The 18,818-nt window shown below is 45.3% G+C and overlaps 1 protein-coding gene across 2 annotated transcripts in view; it reads right to left on the bottom strand.

Annotated features, from left to right (window-relative positions):
- CD82 (CD82 molecule) overlaps nucleotides 1-18,818 on the bottom strand; it is a 67,233-nt gene that overhangs the window by 25,107 nt on the left and 23,308 nt on the right. For both annotated transcript variants that reach the window (XM_035115951.3, XM_035115941.3), the window contains one exon: nucleotides 5,325-5,406. In XM_035115951.3, the coding sequence (XP_034971842.2) occupies nucleotides 5,325-5,387 (63 nt within the window). In that variant the 5' untranslated portion in view covers nucleotides 5,388-5,406. The remainder of the gene's footprint in view (nucleotides 1-5,324; nucleotides 5,407-18,818) is intronic.

Here is an 18,818-nt window from a genome sequence, read left to right as displayed (position 1 = left end):
ATTAACACCCTGTTGAGAGAATGGCTGTTCGGGGGGGGGGGGGAATAAAAGGATAAACAATGTGAAGGGGAAAAAGAGGTAAAAATCAAGAATGATGCCGAAGTGTGTGGGGGGACGGGACATTAGTCGCAGAGATAATCTATCATTTCATCTGCGATATATGAGGGAAAGGTTTTATGGTGGATAGAACTATTAGTGATTTGTTTAATGCACAAGACTTATCTTTGAATACTGCAAGAATTAGGTTACCAAGGACAAATCCTACTCCCATCCCTCACTAATCTACGCGATTGGGAATTTGGTTTATAAGAGCACAAGGAATGGAAACCAGTAAGTTTTGAAAAACATATTGATCAAGCCGCAATTGAATACCGTGTTTCCCCCTTTTTAAGACACCGTCTTATTCTTTTTTTTACTCAAAAAAACACACGGTGTCTTATTTTCAGGGGATGTCTTGTACCTTAAGGCCTCCTCGGAGGGGCCAGGCAGCTGGCTGGGGTGCTGCTGGGCACTCTGTGCGGCGCTGCAGCAGCAGCTGGGTCCAGGCACCAAGGCAGCAGGCCGCTGGCTCAATGCTTCGTCCGGCGCTGCGGAGCGCTCCTCTCTGCAGCTGCCGGTTCCGGTGGCAGGGCGGCAGGCAAAAAACCCAAACCAAAGAGGCCAGGCCGCTGCACTCCGCCCAGCGCTGCAGGGCGCTCCGAGCCCTCGGCGCTGCGGAGCGCTCCTCTTTGCAGCTGCCGGTTCCGGTGGCGGGGCGGCAGGCAAAAAAGAAAAAAAAGAGGCCAGGCCGCTGTGCTCCGCCTGGCGCTGCGGAGCGCTCCGCTCTGCAGCCGCCGGTTCCAGTGGCGGGGCGGCAGGCCGCCTCGGGCAGGCAAAAAAAGAGAGGCCAGGCTGCTGGCTCGGGCGCGCGGAGCACCCCGAGCCTCTGAGAGCCAGCAGGACGAGGAGGAGGCTCGCCGGGTCGTCGCCCAGCAGCGCGCGCGGAGCGCCCCGAGCCTCTGAGAGCCAGCAGGACGAAGAGGAGGCTTGCCGGGTCGTCGCCCAGCAGCGCGCGCGGAGCGCCCCGAGCCTCTGAGAGCCAGCAGGACGAGGAGGAGGCTTGCCGGGTCGTCGCCCAGCAGCGCGCGCGGAGCGCCCCGAGCCTCTGAGAGCCAGCAGGACGAGGAGGAGGCTTGCCGGGTCGTCGCCCAGCAGCGCGCGCGGAGCGCCCCGAGCCTCTGAGAGCCAACAGGACGAGGAGGAGGCTTGCCGGGTCGTTGCCCAGCAGCGCGCGCGGAGCGCCCCGCGCCTCCGGCAGCCAGCAGCAGCAACAACAATCCCAGAGGCAAGCCTCCTCCTCGTCCTGCTGGCTCTCAGAGGCTCGGGGCGCTCCGCGCGCGCTGCTGGGCGACTACCCGGCAAGCCTCCTCCTCGTCCTGCTGGCTCTCAGAGGCTCGGGGTGCTCCGCGCGCGCTGCTGGGCGACGACCCGGCAAGCCTCCTCCTCGTCCTGCTGGCTCTCAGAGGCTTGGGGCGCTCCGCGCGCGCTGCTGGGCGACGACCCGGCAAGCCTCCTCCTCGTCCTGCTGGCTCTCAGAGGCTCGGGGTGCTCCGCGCGCCCGAGCCAGCAGCCTGGCCTCTCTTTTTTTGCCTGCCCGAGGCGGCCTGCCGCCCCGCCACTGGAACCGGCGGCTTGCTCGCAGAGGCTCGGGGTGCTCCGCGCGCACTGCTGGATGCCGACCTGGCAAGCCGCCTCCTGCTCTTGCCGGCTCCCAGAGGCTCGGGGCACTGCTTTTCTATACTCTTGCCGCGGCCAGCGTGCTGGGTCCCGCTGGCTGGCTGGGGCACTCAGCGGTCTCGCTCCTCGGAGGTATGGCTTATTTTCAGGGTATGGCTTTTATTTCCTAAACGCTTAAAATCCTGCTATGGCTTATATAATGACTACGTCTTAAAATAGGGGAAACACGGTAAACATCCATTTCCTGAAAACATACGTAGAGTCCTCTGTAGAAAGAGAGGGAGTTGAGAGTGCCCAATGACTGGCTTTTTTTTTTTTTTTGCACTAACAACAAAAAAGCTGGAATATCTATGTACCCAACATCCCTCTATTTCTTTGAACATGGTCACTAAACACAATTTCTATAAAATTATGTACTGAAAGGATTACACACATTAACTACCAGATGTCTAACTTAATAGTTTCCATTACAAAATTTTAGGTTTTAATAGAGACTCTCTCTCTCTCTCTCTCTCTCTCTCTCTCTCTCTCTCTCTCTCTCTCTCTCTCTCTGTGTGTGTGTGTGTGTGTGTGTGTGTGTGAGAGAGAGAGAGAGAGAGAGAGAGAGAGAGAGAGAGAGAGAGAATTTCCCATCCATGTCCCCCTGGTATTCTGGAACCCCAAAGTAACCCTTGGCCTTTCAAATACAGTCATACTTCGGAAGTCGAATAGAATCCATTCTGGAAGTCTGTTCGACTTCCAAAATGTTCGGAATTTTGGAATCGGCTGAAGCCCTGTCAGACGTTTGGCTTCCAAAAATAGTTCACAAACCGGAACACTCATTTGCAGCGTTCGGGAGCCAAAACGTTCGAGAACTAGTACGAATGTACTTGGGTACTGCTTGCCAACAAATTATAGAATTGTAGAGTTGGAAGGAACCCTGAGGATCGTCTAGTCCAGGCATGGCCAAACTTGGCCCTCCAGATGTTTTCGGACTACAACTCCCATCATCCCCAGCTAACAGGACCAGTGGTCAGGGATGATGGGAATTGCAGTCCCAAAACATCTAGAGGGCCGAGTTTGGCCATGCCTGGTCTAGTCCAACCCTCTGCAATGCGGGAATATGCAGCTGTCCCATATGGGGATCAAAACTGCAACCTTGGTGTTATCAGCAACATGTTCTACTATGGTGGTTAAGTATACCAAGGGTATGTAGAAGGTAGACTGTTTCTAGTAGACTTAGTGCTGGAATTCTTGCAAGGAGTCCTGGGACTCTGTAACGTTTTGTCTGCTCCTTCAAGGAAAGGAAAGTTACGTATGATCACTTAATTATGGCATAATTAGTATTTGTTAGGTGATCATGAACACACATTCCTCCTTTTGTAAATTTAACATGTTTGTAAAGGATTATAGTTTATGAAGCATAGCCCAAGGGACACTGATCAGCCAATCTTTTGTTTCTACACTCTGTTTATCACGAAACAAGCAGGAAATGAAACATTTGCCTGTTTGCCCAGGAGATTTTTATCCAGCTTTATCTAGCTCACTGCTAGATTTTCCCCATGATTGTGTACAGCAGTATTATGACTTAAGTTAGTGTAATGGCCAAACTTTATTTTAAACACAGGATGAATTTGTTGGGCTTTAATCTAAAATCAGCTGTGTATACAGCCATTTATGTAGATAAGGACAAAAAACGGGCTCCTCTGCTAAATGTAAGATAAAGATGTTGTAAGTTTGTCTTAGATGTCCATCTGACATCAGATATACTCTTAGCAGAAAGGGAGGAATCAATATGTATGATGAGAGAACTGTACCAGGGCTTTGCTGATCCTGAAAACAGGTTAGCACATGCTGACTGCAAAGCTTGTTCTTTAAGTCTGTACTTCTCTGCTAGAAGTAACTGAGCCTCGGTGTCATCAGCCCAGTGTAGCGGAACACTCTGGCCATAGAGATTCAGCAGGCACCTTCAGCTTCAACTAACAAATGCCTACTGAAAACACTTCTATTCTATCAGGCTTATCCAAACATTAAGAATACCTCTTTCCATAAAAGCCATCTGATTTTAACTTTTTAAATATGGTTTCCATTGTACGGTTTTATGTACAGTTGTTGCGAACCAGTTTGATATTTTCTTTATGAATTAGTGGTATATAAAGATTGTCAAAAATAAAATTATAAAATAAAATAAAATTGCTGCTCCTCTTGGCACCAATCTGTTGCATCCTGTGCAAATAGAAAAACATTGACACACAGAAAAAAAATCCATTCAGCAGTGCACTGATTATAACCACACATGTTGTGGCTGGATGTCAAATTGCAATTATTGCAGAGAACAGCCAAGGACTTGATTAAAAATTGGCTAGCCAATAATTTGGCTCAGCTTGTCTCAAATAGGGAGCACACAATACCCAAAAGCACTTAATGGAATCACACTATACAATTAGTTGCATTTCCCCAGCCTCTCGCTGTTTCTTCTTTTTTAGCATTTGCTAGTACTATACTGTGCAGGCAAACAGGTCAAGACAGACTTTAATTATATCAAAGGAAGGTTAAATAATGAAATGAGTAGTTTCTCCAAGTGCCCAAGACTCCAGTTTTAATAAAGCCAAGAGCCTTTGCAGGAGTGTCAGGAAAGTTTAGTCATCCAACAGGCATCTTGATCATAGGGCATTTCTATAGTCTGCAAAGTCTTTTTGGAACAAAACTGTGTACACGCAGTTATTTGGGTTGAGCACCGCTGCAGAAAGAGGCACCCCATCCCACTGTACAGCGGGCTCTGAGTTTGTTCAGATTTCAGCTGAAAACCAATGTCTTCCTCTACGCCTTTTGTCAGGGGACCACCGGGGGGGGGGGCAGCGGAGAGCCCAGGAGATCGACTCTCTGATGAAGACGGAGCCCCAGAACCAAGCGTCTTGCAACTTCCACCAGAAGGTGGGTCTGGGGCTCAGGAGGAGGTCGGACCGTGGAGGATGCTGAGAGGGCTAGCTTTCCAGAGAGAGGGCAGCAGGGGGTGGACCAAGGCACCTCCAAAGGGGAGGCTCCAGAGGATACAGCACCGGTTCCTCAGCTGAGCAGCTCTAGCGCCCTCACCCCAACAGAGAAGAGGGGGAAAGAGGAGGGAACAGCGGAGGAGGTTTAGGGTACCCAGGGGGCTGTGTAGGTGGAACTCACGACGGGAGGTGCTTCCGGATTCTGGATCAGATTAATGCAGTTATGCTTTTTGATGCTCTGTCTTGTACATATGTATATAAATAAACCCTGTATAAAACCAAGCACAGGGTTTGGAGCTGCTTACTCGTGAGGAAGCGACTAACACCATTACACCTTTAGTAGAAATGGAGATACTGAGCCACGACCAGGTACTGTTGTGGGAAGCAGAATAAGTGATTCAGATTCAATATGGTTTTGATGCAACAAAGGGTTGTTATCTTAGACATTGAATTAACTTATGACAATGGAATTTGGGAGATCTTTGGAGAGAGGTGGAACAGTCTTTATAAAAAAGCGTTCTTGTTATATTCTTTCTCCAATATTAGATGCCAGTTCTGCTGTTTAGGATATAGTTGCTCCCGCCCGCACTCAACTTAAAAAACAGATCCCCCAGATTCTGAATCCAAAATACTTACAAAGAAAAGGAGGTTGAAGAGGAAAAGGAAGTACTTTGTGACTTTCAGGCAGCCAGACCCCATCTTCTCTTTTTTATAGAACCTGGGTGGAAAACAGACAGCCATATGAGCATATATCCTTTACAGCATCACAACTTGACTGTGGTCTGGAAATTTTAAGAAATATTTTACCAGAATCTCCCCTCCCACACCACCCCTCAGAAAGCAAAGCATTTCAACAGAATACTTCTCTGACGAGCTGTTTCCTTAGCAGGGGAGAATACAGGGGCTTGTTTTTTTCAGGCAGAACTCACCAGAACTCAGTTCCAGCACATCTCAAGTGTGCGCCATTGCCATTATAAGAGAACAAGTGAAGCGTTCATTGCGAGTTCTGGCACCTCTCTTTCTAGAAAAACCACACTGGGGAAATATATATGTATAGCTTTGTCTTATTAACAGTTTTTGCCAGTTCCACTCTGTAGTTCACCAAACTAGCCCCATCCATCAAAGGAACCACTTTCCATCTGGTTGGTTGGCCACTGAAAGAACAAAATGTTGGTCAAAAGGAGCCTTTGGCCTGGAGCACCAGGGCTCTTCTGATCTTTTCAGTGAAGCACCACCTGCACCTCAGGTACAGATATTTCAGAGCCAGGTCAGAAACCTCCTTATATTGGAGACACCGGAGATCAAGGAGGCTTCCACATGAGGCATTTACTGTGGAATGTTTGGAACCCCATGCTCTGTTCGCCACTTTTTTCAGGACATCGGCAGGACACCATCACGAAATCACCTTCCTCCCATATTTTCTCCCTTTACTTTCTGTTTCTTTTCAGAACTCAGGAAAAAAACACAACTTCACTCACACAGCTGTGCAATCTTCCCAAGTGTAGATCAGTCATAGTGAAGCAACCCCACAGATTTTCAGGTGGACGGCATTTTCTGTATTGGTCATTCTAGCCATTTCCTTTATCTATGGTCTGTCATTCTTCTATAGGAGTGAACTCACAGTTTAACCTTTTCCCTTCTAAGTGGCATTGCCTTTCAGTCAGTTTCATTTCTGCCGCCTAAACTGCAGCCACCAGCAAGGTCCTTAATCTTGGGACTGCAGCAGCAGGGAGTCCTTTCTCCCTTTCTCCCTCAGATAATGGCCTAAATGAAGCCATCTTTTCCTTCAGCATTAAGTCCTAGAGAAAGGGGCAGTGCCCACTGAAGTACAAGACCCATTTTAGGTACAAGGCTTATCTGCTTGTGGCAGATAAGCACCAACCATGTGCCTCTATGCTAGCCACATCTGGAAGCCACCAATATTGGGTCTCATATATGGTCCTTCATATAGCACACACACACACTACTGTTTACATCAGGCATCCCCAAACTTCGGCCCTCCAGATGTTTTGGACTACAATTCCCATCATCCCTGACCACTGGTCCTGTTAGCTAGGGATCATGGGAGTTGTAGGGCAAAACATCTGGAGGGCCGCAGTTTGGGGATGCCTGGTTTACATGATCCCATAGAAGAAATAGCAGTGGCAGCCTCAAGAAAACTATATTTCACAGCAATCACAAGCTAGTCAGCCTTTTGCTCACCATTAAACATGGGTGTATGAAACATAGGCATAGCCAGGGGGGTGGGAGGCAGTAAAACAATAGAAATACTTAACTGACCAATCACGTCAGTCCTGCCCCCCCCCAGTCCCATGCTATGAAACAGCAGATATTTCACCTGGGGTTACATCTCTGGTGGCTAAAAGCTTCTGGATGACAATACCACCCAAGATTCTTAACCAGAGTTACCCATATTTAGCAGAGGGGAATTGGGAATTCTGCAGAAATCCAATGTAGAAGCCACTGTCTAGTTTAACACCTGGAGCTAATTCTAAATATGCAAACTATGTGCGAATTATGTGTGCACCTTTTAATAAGACAAGAGATATTTAAACACCAGGTGTGCAATCCAAAAGGAAGCATTAATAGTGCTGCAAAGACAGAAAAGGCTTGGAAATGTTCCACTTTGGATATTGGTCCAAAAAAAGAATTCTGCTTTGCCCTGTTCTGGCCTGCTGTACTTTGCCATCACCAATATAAGCAGAAGGAGAAAGCTTTTTAGGAAATGGCATGTGAACATATTGCAATATCTTATGTCAATACTTTCAGGTAGGAACAAGAATGGGGGGGGGGGAGCCAAGGAGATATTGTGTGCTTGCCTCACCTATCCTAGTGGAGACTTTCACTTTCCTCAATGAGTTGTTGCCTCCTCCAATACAGGAAGCAAGGTGACAATTCTCATAAAAACTGGTGTCGAATAAATAGCATTTGACAACATCCTTAATGATCTTATCTCACAATGCAACAGGAAATAGGTTGGGCAGACTTAAGAGCTGCCTGCAGAAGATCTGCTCAGAGCTTCCTCACACTGGGGCTGCATTCAGCAAAGGGCAACAGAACAGAGCAAGTTATTCTGTTTCCAGTCTAAAGCCTGCTTTTAATCTTATTAGGATATTTAGGTCAGTACTGAGTACTGAGGGTGGAATTGGAGCATCATTCTAAATGGATAGCTCTCGCCAACCAGTAGTAGTTCTCAAAAATTTATCAGCTCTGTGGGGGAGAAAAGATGCTGCTTCCTTTGGAAAACTGAAGTTAGAAAATGGATGTTTTAGTCCTGAAACTGTGAGGCATGTGTGCCTGTTCTTCCATCATGTCCCGAGCGGTTGGCTGCACGGACCAGGTTTCTGTCTCCATTTTTATCGCGAATTGTGGACAAAACTAAGGAAGCCAAATTAACATACTTATTGAACGATGAAGAGTCGAGAAGATCCCTCATGGTCGCCAGATTCTTGATTAATGTTTTATTTTATAAGAAGAGAAATGGATCACTTTATGATTTCGATAGCTCAACTAAACCAAATAACTATTAACGGGAATCAGAATTTAGTTGTAAAATTACAATTTTATTTGATAGAGCTTAAATTATGTTTTAGATGAATGAATTTTATTGAATAAAATTGTCTTAATTAATTGGAAATATGTATATATAGAGGCCATATTAAATCGGAAAATTGTTCAAATTATATCGGTAAATGATTACATGATGTATTGTTGTTATTGTTGTTTTGATATGGGCAAATGGCCGTAATAAAAACTACTACTACTACATGTCCCGAGTGGAAGCCCCAGGACCTCACTAGCCTGCTGACAGTCACCCTTAACTCAGTAGGATATTAAGAAGCTGACTCACTTGGGAACAAAGAAAGCTACCTTAGACCTTAGTCAAGCTATTTGTCCATCTAGCCCAGTATTATCTGCTCTTTATGGGTGGCAGATATCTTTCCCCAACCACCTTACCCAAACCTTGTTACCCAAGAGTGCACCAGAGGATCTGACCTGGACTGTACTGCTGAGCTGCAGACTCTATCAAGAGATTCTCTTTAAAAGTAGAAGGGTCATTCATCAAAAGCAACGTGAAAGTCAGTTCAAGACTGCCCCAGGCGCACTTGCTGGAAGCCATTATTAGGGAAATACCTCCACTGTGGAGTAGGGTTGGAAGGCAGGACTCTTGGCTTGCTGACAAAGGTAGTCCCGTATCAGATCAATACGGTGTACTTCGCAACACTGAAAGCGCCCTTTCGTTGTTCAAACACATGCCTAAACAGCACTACAGTATTCTCAACTGCATGCCCATGACTGTGTGCCAGGGTTAACAAAAAACTGCATTGGTTCTGCTGAAACAACAGATTGATTTGGCTCCTCTTCCCTCTGAACGGTTGCCAATCTACCTGGCTATCATAAGAACTTTAAGAATCGGTGCCCAAGTTTGCCTTTCCCCCTCTTCTCTCCTCACCCCTTTTTTTCCTTGTGTGATGGTTTCATTTTCACTGATCGTATGTTAAGCCCGCTCCGGTAGCCTTCTGGCTAAAGGTAAAGGTAAAGGACCCCTGACAGTTAAGTCCAGTCGCAGACGACTCTGGAGCTGCGGCGCTCGCGCTCATCTCGCTTTACTGGCTGAGGGAGCCGACGTTTGTCCGCAGACAGTTTTTCCGGGTCATGTGGCCAGCATGACTAAGCCGCTTCTGGCGAAACCACAAAATTCAATTTACACTGACGAGCTGCAGATATCCAGAGAACATACTTTTCTTCCGATGAGAAATTGCCAGAGTGGGAAAGGCATGAGGGCTATCCTCAGAATTGGCATTCAGAACAGGGCAAAAGTAGCTGATCAGTTTTTCCCTTCAGGGATTTTTTTTAGCAAACACGAGGATTAGAGCTAGATATTTGGGGCCAAGCTCACAGACTGTTAGAAGTGGTAACTCCAGACATCTTCTACACTTTGAGAATGGTCCTTTCTCCAAGTGTTTACCCACCCTCACCCTGTTCCTTTTCTAAACAGAAAAGGTTTTCCTACAGGTCCCCAATGCCATGATGTAGCTTTGAGCATGATTTTCTTGCTGAGGGGATATAGTCATCATATTAAAATATACACTGTCACATTTAGGGGAGAGGAGGAAGGTATAGGAGAGATATACATGCAGAACATTCTCTTAGTTTATAAAGAAAACAGGTTTCCCCTTGTTGTTTTTAAATCTAAGAACAAAAAGAGTCTATTCACAAGGTTTCAGACACATTATTAGAGCTGGGTGAAATTTCCCTGCAGTCTTTGAGCAAAGATCAGTCATAGCATAAGAATTCCATGTCCACTGCCACAGGCAGTGATGTGCACAGAACTTTCCACAGAAAAATGTGCAAGGTTCAGTTAGGGGAGAAGATTTGAGAGAGCAGCATACATCCAAAATCCAAGAGGGCTACAGAAAGCTACTTTATACTAAGTCAGACCATTGGTGAGGATTTCCTACACCAACTTTTGCCAACCTGAAGCCCTCCAGATGCTTTGAATGGCCACTCCCACCATCAGCCCCTCCCGCACGTCATGCTTGATGGGGGTTGGGGGGAGGTATGGTCCAAAACATCTGAAGGGCACCAAGTTGGAGAGGGCTGGTCTACAGTGACTGGCAGTAGCTCTCCAGGGTTAGAGGCGGAGACCATTCCTAGTGCTACCTGGAAATATCAAGGATTGAACCCAGTACCCTTTTGCATGCAAATCAGATGCTCAGCCCTTTTGTCCATTCTCAAGAGTTGAAGCAATAAGCAAAAATGTAGTAAACCAAAAGTAAGTAGTACAGTTAGATTGGAGGGGGAGGGAAGCACTAATAAAATTTCATCTATCATTTTAAAGATTTGGAATATAAAGTGCTACCTGAAGGAGCATCTCCATCCCCATCGTTCAGCCCGGACACTGAGGTCCAGCTCCAAGGGTCTTCTGTTGGTTCCCTCCCTACGAGAAGTGAGGTTCCCTCAGGCAGAGGGCTGCCTTGGTAGTGGCGACCATCCTGTGTAATGGCCTCCCATCAGATGTCAAGGAAATAAACAGCTATCTGACTTTTAGAAGACATCTGAAGGCAGCCCTGTTTAGGGAAGTTTTTAATGTTTGATATTTTATCACTTTTTATTATTAATAATAATATTCTGTTGGGAGCTGCCCAGGGTGGCTGGGGAAACCTAGCCAGATGGGTGGGGTATTATATTATTATTATTATTATTATTATTATTATTATTATTATTATTATTATTATTACTATTATTACTATTATTTTCATGTTACAGTAATTCCAGATCTGTTTTGGTAAGAGAAACCAGTTTTAAGAGGCATATTTATTTCATTTCAGCAAACCAGCATTGCCTTTGCCTGCCCACAATTCTTCTAACTGGAAGCAGCACCAAGGACATTTCACCTGGAAAGGCAGAGCATCAGCTAAGTATTTTTCTTCTCCTAATCAAACTTGCAGAAGGAGGAAGGAGCCATTGTGTCTGTGCAGCCTACACGGCAATCAATTAAAAACAATTGACAGGTTTGAAGTAGATGAATAAAGCTTTGATCTCAGATCAGTTAAGAATTTAATTTTTTTTAGCCTTGTGAATTCTGATAGGTACAGATAAGTTCTTGGAGTAGTCAGTCAGCCTGCCTTGCCAGTTCAGGTATTTTCTAATTGACGGCATTTCAAAAAGCACATCTTCTTCCATCCAAGAAGTTAATAAGAGAGAAAAGAAGCACAACTTGGGTAAGTTATTTTTCCTAGCAAGGCTGGTACGTAGTGCAACCAAGGGAGTGCTATTTATAAAAGCAAGATTACTTGAGGTTCCTGACTTGAACCTGTTTTAACAGACTTGTTTATTGTACATTTTAATTATGGATTTCACAGAATTGTCGAGTTGGGAGTATTTTTCAAATGATGTGATGAAATTGTTTTATTGTGTGTTTTAACTATGTGCAGCTATGTTTTTATAATCGGTTTTATACTTGTAAACTGCTCAAAAGGCATTTCACAAGTCAGTTGTAGAGATATAAATAAACAAGGAATCTTGGTAAACTAAGCAGACTTTGCAGGCCCCAGATTCCAGAATCTACCATGCAGAAGCAGAAAGGAAGATGGCAACAGACTACTTTGCCTGGAACAGTGAAAAGGTCATTTAAAAGATTCCAACTTTAGGCTTCTCTTAACAAGGTCTCTGGAGAGAGGGGTTATTGAAAGCAGTGAACCTAACCATTGGAAATTCACACAAAAGGTCAGTGGTTTTCAATCAGTGTGCCATGGCACCCTGGGGTGCCTTGAATGATGGTCAAGGGTGCCGCAGGCAAAACTGGCCTCTGTCCCTCTTTCTTTCCTTCCCTCCCTTCTCTGATGCCTTCTCGCATCTCTGCCTCCCAAAGGCTTGCACAGCTGTTTGTTGAAGCAGCCCTGGCTACAAGCTCCTCAGGCAAATGGTGCCTGTGGGGCTGGCCAAGGGGTGCTGGTTGCCCAGGAGCTCAGGCGGCCTCAGAGTAAGCAGGCAAGTGGGCGAGGGAGCCCAGTCAGCCAGTCCACCAGCTTCTGATGTTGGGAATGGATGGATAAGTGGGAGGCTGGGCAGGCAGGCCAACAGGTGCTGCACTGGCCTTTCTTGTGCTTGCCGTGTGCAAAGCCTGCCTGGGAGCTGAGTGCCCAGTGCTGAAGGGGAGCCTTTCCACCTTGCAGGCCCAGCGACACCTGCTGCTGCCACTGCTGCCTCCCAAGGTAAGGTGCTGGCCTCACGTTCACCTTTGGCCAGTCTTCGTTGGGCCACTAAGGCTGCGGGCATCCTCTTCCCTGGCCCCTGTGGGGCACCTCTTTTTACCATGGGTGGCAGCAGTGACTGCCTGGAGGACTCCCAAGGAGAGCGGAGAGGAGGCTGAGGGAATTCTCCACAAGGGAGGGAGTTTGAAAAAGGCAAGGGGAGACATAACTGGGCTCCTGAGCCCCACAGGGGTACTGCAGAAAGAATGTAGTTGGTCAAGGGAGCCATGGACTCAAAAAGGTTGAAAACCTCTGCCTTAGGTCTTTCCCCACCCCCTTCCAAAACAGTGGTCGTCTTTTGTTAAGGGCAGCAGGAGGAAAACTTGTGACTCATTCAGTATAGTTCTGTAATGTGACCCCAAGAAGTCATTCAGCAGAGCCCTGTAACATGAGCTTAAATAGCCTTCCCTTTGGCCGAAAGATACCTGAATAAAGGCTGGTACGCCACATTCCACTATCCTACCTCTTCCCCCAGCCCAAAAAAACCTATACAAGGGAAAGAGCTGTAAAAAGATACTATGGGAAAGAGAAAGAAGGCTGTGAGGAAATTCACTGCTTCTCTTCTCACAGGGAAAAGGATGATGCGTGATTTTCAAAAGCCTCTTCTGACTCTCCTCCTTACAAACCACCTCTGGGGAAACCTATTAAAACAAAGCCACAACATGCTCCAATCAGTATTCCCATCTTCTGTTTGCAGTGTTAATTGGCAACCTCCAACTCCTTCAACGCACAAAAATAGGAAAGCTCAACTTTTGAGCTTCACATACACACCTTTTTTTGCAAGAACTGCCGCACATGGTATGTATATCACTAGGTTTCAGTTCACTTTCATGAGCATAAACCTCACGCTAATAGAGTTAAATGCCTGAAGGAGTCAGCATTTCCATGACCAACACACATAACCTCTAGTTTACAGGTGATAAGTGGTGCTATGCTAAGAATGAAGCTTCTGCTAGTAGAATAGTTGTTATATGAGTGGCTGGCACCAATGGGTATCACCCTAAATTTATAGAAATCATCCCAAAAAATCTACCCTGTCACATATAGAATTTTACCTGTTTTTAGTTATTATTAATTTTGATATTTATTTGATTTGATTCAAATGAGGTACATGTGTAGGGCCGAGTCTCCAACTTCACAGTTTGTCACCCCAGATTAGATATTCTGGCCTAGTCAGATGAGACACAATGCTATTTTAGGAAGCCGGCATAAGACAACGACAATAACAGAGAACGCAGCATGTGATGCCATTCTGAGGTTCAGGTCTAACTGCATTTACTGCATTCCTGTTGACATTCCTCAGAGACTTGGGTGGTTCAAGGTATATTCACCCAAACGTAGCTATAATTTCAAAAGTGCTCATAGTGACACAGAGCTTCTTCACCTTGTAGCACTCCTGTGCCCGCACTGGGTCCAACAGTGGCAAAATGAGTCAAGAGCAGCGCACAGGTTTGTATGGGCTTATTGTCAAGATCTAGTAGCAGAAATACTATCCTTTGTGAACAGACTTCCGGCCTCCTTCCTTTGCTGAAATGGAGAACTTCAGACTGGATCAGACACATGGTTATAGAACTGCCCCTGCTGGGGCCACATTAGTTTACTGTGAGCATGTAGCATTGCTGGGGGGTGGAGGTGGGGAGGCTGACCAACATGATAACCATCCATTGCTCATCTCTTTCCCGTGTCTCCTGCTTCTTCCATGCACCACAGGCACCCAGTCTTACCCTATGCTTGTTTTTGCACAGAACTTCCACCTGATTCAATGGAACGTCTCCCATGTGGTCATACAGACAACAGCAGCCTTTCCTGTTCATCATCGCTAACACCTCATGCTTTGTCAAGAGGAAGAAAACATGGGTTGTGCCTTCCCTGCTCCACTGCTCAGAATTTGTGGCTCTCTTTGCTTTCCTGCAGGTTTGTCATTTTCTGGGCTAGAGCTACTCTGAAAGGGTGACTAATGTCTGCACGCACAGTTACAGAAGGCTAGTCAGGTGGGAGGAAGGAGAAGGCAAAGGAAAATCTCCAGCAGCTGCCTCCTGCTTTCTATACTAGAAAATGTGGCAAAGGCTGATGGATGGTCCCAGCATTATGCACCTGGGGATGGAGCCATGAGAATTTACCTGCCATGTAAACAACTTGAACAGTCTCTCAAGTGCTACTCATTCACTGTCCTCTTTCTCTCAGGCCAACACAGGCAGAGTTTTGTGGGTTCACTTCATCACAACAGGGGGTGGCCAATATGGTGACCAACCCACAGGCTTTGAGGGAAGAGACGTTAGAAGCTGATGGATAATCCCCATTGAGAACTCTGCCTCACATCCACCATGTAAAAGCCTAAGGAAAACCATGCTAGATCAGCTAGAGGCCTTTCTAGCCCAGCATTATGTTCTCACAGTAGCCAACTAGATGCACTGTGTCCAACTAAATACCCAAAAGCATGATTTGAGTGCAATAGCATTCTCCTGATCATGATCCCCAGCAACAACTGTTCAATAGATGTATGTGGAATGACCATAGAATGCCTTTCTCATTTCAACAGAGCAAGTTCCATATGTTTTAAGAAATAGAACACGTATTGTTCCTGGGTTAAATGGATTAAATGAGGTGAAAACCATTTGAAGTTCCCCCATGGAGGTAGGAAGCCAATACAGATTTGTTCAGTCATGTGTCCTATTATAGTCAACCAGTGTTAGAAACTCAGATATATGATCTGCTCTAATTGCAAGTTGCACCTCAACCTGGTCACAGTTGCCACAATGGAATGTCTAGATGCCTTTTTTGCAATGGAGGTTGTTGTTGTTGTTTGTTTCATTTCTATACCACTTTATATTTTAAAGAACAAATCTCAAAGTGGTTTACAACACATTAAAACATCAAATAAAACAACCCAGAATTAAACAAATTCAAGTTCCAAAGAAAATATTTCAGATCCTTCTCTAAACGACATTTTATTTTCCACAATCACCAACATGGCATCCAGAGATCTCCACGTGGTCTCAATTGGACCCCACACCAGTTGCAAAACATGCCTGGCGCCTGGCTAATTTCTAACACTGTTCAGCCAACCAATATAAATGTTGAGTCAAATCAGTAGGTTAGATAAGACAGCAATCTCTCTCTCTCTCTCTCTCTCTCTCTCTCTCTCTCTCTCTCTCTCTCTGTGTGTGTGTGTGTGTGTGTGTGTGTGTTTAAAAGCTTATAAAAACTGCAGTACCGTTAGAAGAAGAAGAAGAAGAAGAAGAAGAAGAAGAAGAAGAAGAAGAAGAAGAAGAAGAAGAGGAGGAGGAGGAGGAGGAGGAGGAGGAGGAGGAGGAGGAGGAGGAGGAGGAGGAGGAGGAGTTTGGATTTGATATCCCACTTTTTCACTACCCTAAGGAGACTCAAAGCGGTTAACATTCTCCTTTCCCTTCCTCCCCCACAACAAACCCTCTGTGAAGTGAGTGAGGCTGAGAGACTTCAGAGAAGTGTGACTAGCCCGAGGTCACCCAGCAGCTGCATGTGGAGGAGTGGGGACACGAACCCAGTTCCCCATATTACGAGTCTACCGCTCTTAACCTCTACACCAGTCACCTTCTCTCACCCACATAGGAGGGAGTGCCTCTAAGGCAGGGGTGCCCAACCTGCACCCCTTGGCCTAATTTCATGCAGGTAGCAAGGAACAGATTGGGGAAAGTAGGTGGCAGAAAGAGAGGAGGAGGGAGCCCCCTCCACCTTTTGTTCAGGCTCTAGCAAACTACCTCTGAGCAAATACAGCTCTTGGTAAACCCTGATCTAACTTGCCAGTGGAAACGTATGCATACTTCATCTAAGAACTGCAAGTTTAGGCTGATGGTCCAAGTGATAATGGCGTCAATAAAGGCTTGCAGTCCCATCCACACTTTGCTTGGGAGCAAGTGCCATTTGCATTCACAGAAGCTTACTCCCAGGAAACAGGCATTAGAGATTGTACTGTAAGTTGACCCTACGCTAGGGAACTACAGTATTTGATTTTGAGTAAGCTAGAGATAAAGAGCAAGCAGCACGGGTGAAGATGAAGGGGATCAATAAGAAGCAGCTCATGACTTAGCACTGTTAGTTCACTTCCAAGTGCTACAGGTAAAGGTAAAGGTAAAAGACCCCTGACAGTTAAATCCAGTCCCAAACGAAGCCATTAAAAAAAAAAAAAGAACTACTGGAGAGAGAGAGCACCAGAGGGAGAGATATGCTGCTCTGTTTCATAAGCATGCTACACCTTCCTATTACCTGCAGGTAGCTAATGAGCAGTGGCAGAATTAATGACTCTTTTGTTTACTAACAGCAGTCAGTACATTCCCTAGAGGCCATCTTCCGTGAAGACTCCAGCTAGCGATCAGGTTAAGTTAGTCACCTATACTCAACTGGGTGTGCAGGGTCAACATTAACATTATCTAAGGGCGATGGATTTATGCAGTTGCAGCACATTGCTGTTTTGTAATTAAAAGTGTGCCCTGACACGGTTATTTCATCACCTACCAACACAAGAGCACAAAGATTGCAAAGTCAGCTGCAAAGCAAAACTATAAAGCTACAAAGATTGAGGCAGCTCTTGACAGTTATGAAGATGGAGATTTTTCTAATAAGAATGTAAATCTTCTCTAGGAGGGTCTAACCAGCTTTTTTACTACCCTACTAGGGCAATAGGTTTTAGTTTCTAAAATCAGAATTTCCTGCCAGCACTAATGATACATGGAAGAAAAGGTAAAGACCAGCACAGTCAGTTAATCCTGGGATTATTTCAGATTGCAGCTGCTGCAGGGGGTCTCATTTGTTATTTATCCAAGAGCCTTACACAAAACTTATTTTGTCACCTCACTGCATAACTCAAGCCCTTTTCAGGGATTATTCACCCAGTTTACCTCTCTTGGTGAAACCAACTTGGGGATAGCTTTGACCCTCCCCTGTCATGGCAATCACCTGTAAACCTCTTGTTCCACACATATTCTTCCTGCAGCCCTAGGGCTGCATAAATCCAAAGTGATTTAATTGTGTGAAATGGCTGTCAGAATGCTGTTATTACAAACTAGCTTCACTACCTAGTAAAACATGTTTGTTAAATTTAACAAGTATTGTATTTACAAATTGCCACTCACCAGAGCCTAACAGACTCTACTTTGTGACCTTTTTAGGCACTAGTAAAGTCAGACTTGAGGTATATTGAATTGGTTACACAACTGCTTTGGCATACAGCAATTTTGCAAGGTTTTTTTTTTTTTTTTTGCTTCTTTTTGACTCTGAATTAACAACAAAAGATGTGGAAGTGTCAAAATACAGCAAGCAGCTCAAGAGGAACATTCACCAACTAGGGGATTCAGGACTGGAAACTTTGTTTTAACATCTCAAAAAACTGTCACTTCCAAATTGCCATTAATGAACATGTTTTTAGTGCAAAGGAAGCACATTTCTGAAAAGGTGCAACCTAACAGAAGTGTCATATAGATTCAAATATTTGTTCCTATCACATCAAATTTGGCACTGCAGTTCAGGTCCCTCAAATGTTGCCTTTATGGGTTATTACAAGTCTGTTCTCCTGTTTGGACTGGAGGGCAAAGTGCCACACGGTCTACTCATTTCAGCGGCAGTTGTTTCAGAAAGTCTCAAATGAGAAGGGCGAGCATAAATTTATACAGACCTCAATTTACATGCATAAAAGCAATACATACTATTGAAGTCATCTTGGTGGAATTGGTTTCAATATAGAATGCAGGGGGGAAAGCAATGATTTCATAGTATGCTATCTGCCGTCAATCACAGAACACCAGGGCAGCTCAGTCTCCAATGGGGAAAAGGAAGTCAGTGCCACGCAGAGACAAATGTCTTCTTGTTCAACCCAGCCTGCTCCTTATGAAGATATGTACAAGCAAGCTTGAGATATCCTGCTGAAGACTGAAATCCACCCACACACAAAAAAACCTGTTATCCCCTAGCACTGCATGCTAGCAACTCACCTGGTTACACATGTGCAGAGCAAATAAAAAGACACCCCAGAGCCATTGGTCTTGAACAAAAGATGCCATAACTTTCTTTCCATTGAACCAGGGATAGCCAAATAGCACAGATCCTAAAGGAACTCTATCTGGTCCCCAGTGTCCCTACCAAATTTCAAATGCGGCATCTTAAAGCGTTGCTCTGTTTCACTTGGTATCAAAGCAGCAATTCTTCATGTGTACTTTAGCTACATTAGCACCACACATAAGCAGTCATGGTTTCTTTGCTAATGGTATTGGGAGTTTTTATTATTTTTATTATTTATTATTTATACCCCTGGGTTTCCCCCGCCACTCTGGGCGGCTTCCAACCAATACAAAAATACATTAAAATATCACAGATTAAAAACTTCCCTAAACAGGGCTGCCTT

The sequence above is a fragment of the Zootoca vivipara genome, chromosome 1 (assembly GCF_965207765.1).
Source record: "Zootoca vivipara chromosome 1, rZooViv2.hap1.1, whole genome shotgun sequence".
Classification (NCBI taxonomy): domain Eukaryota; kingdom Metazoa; phylum Chordata; class Lepidosauria; order Squamata; family Lacertidae; genus Zootoca; species Zootoca vivipara.
This window is presented reverse-complemented; position numbering and strand designations above follow the sequence as displayed.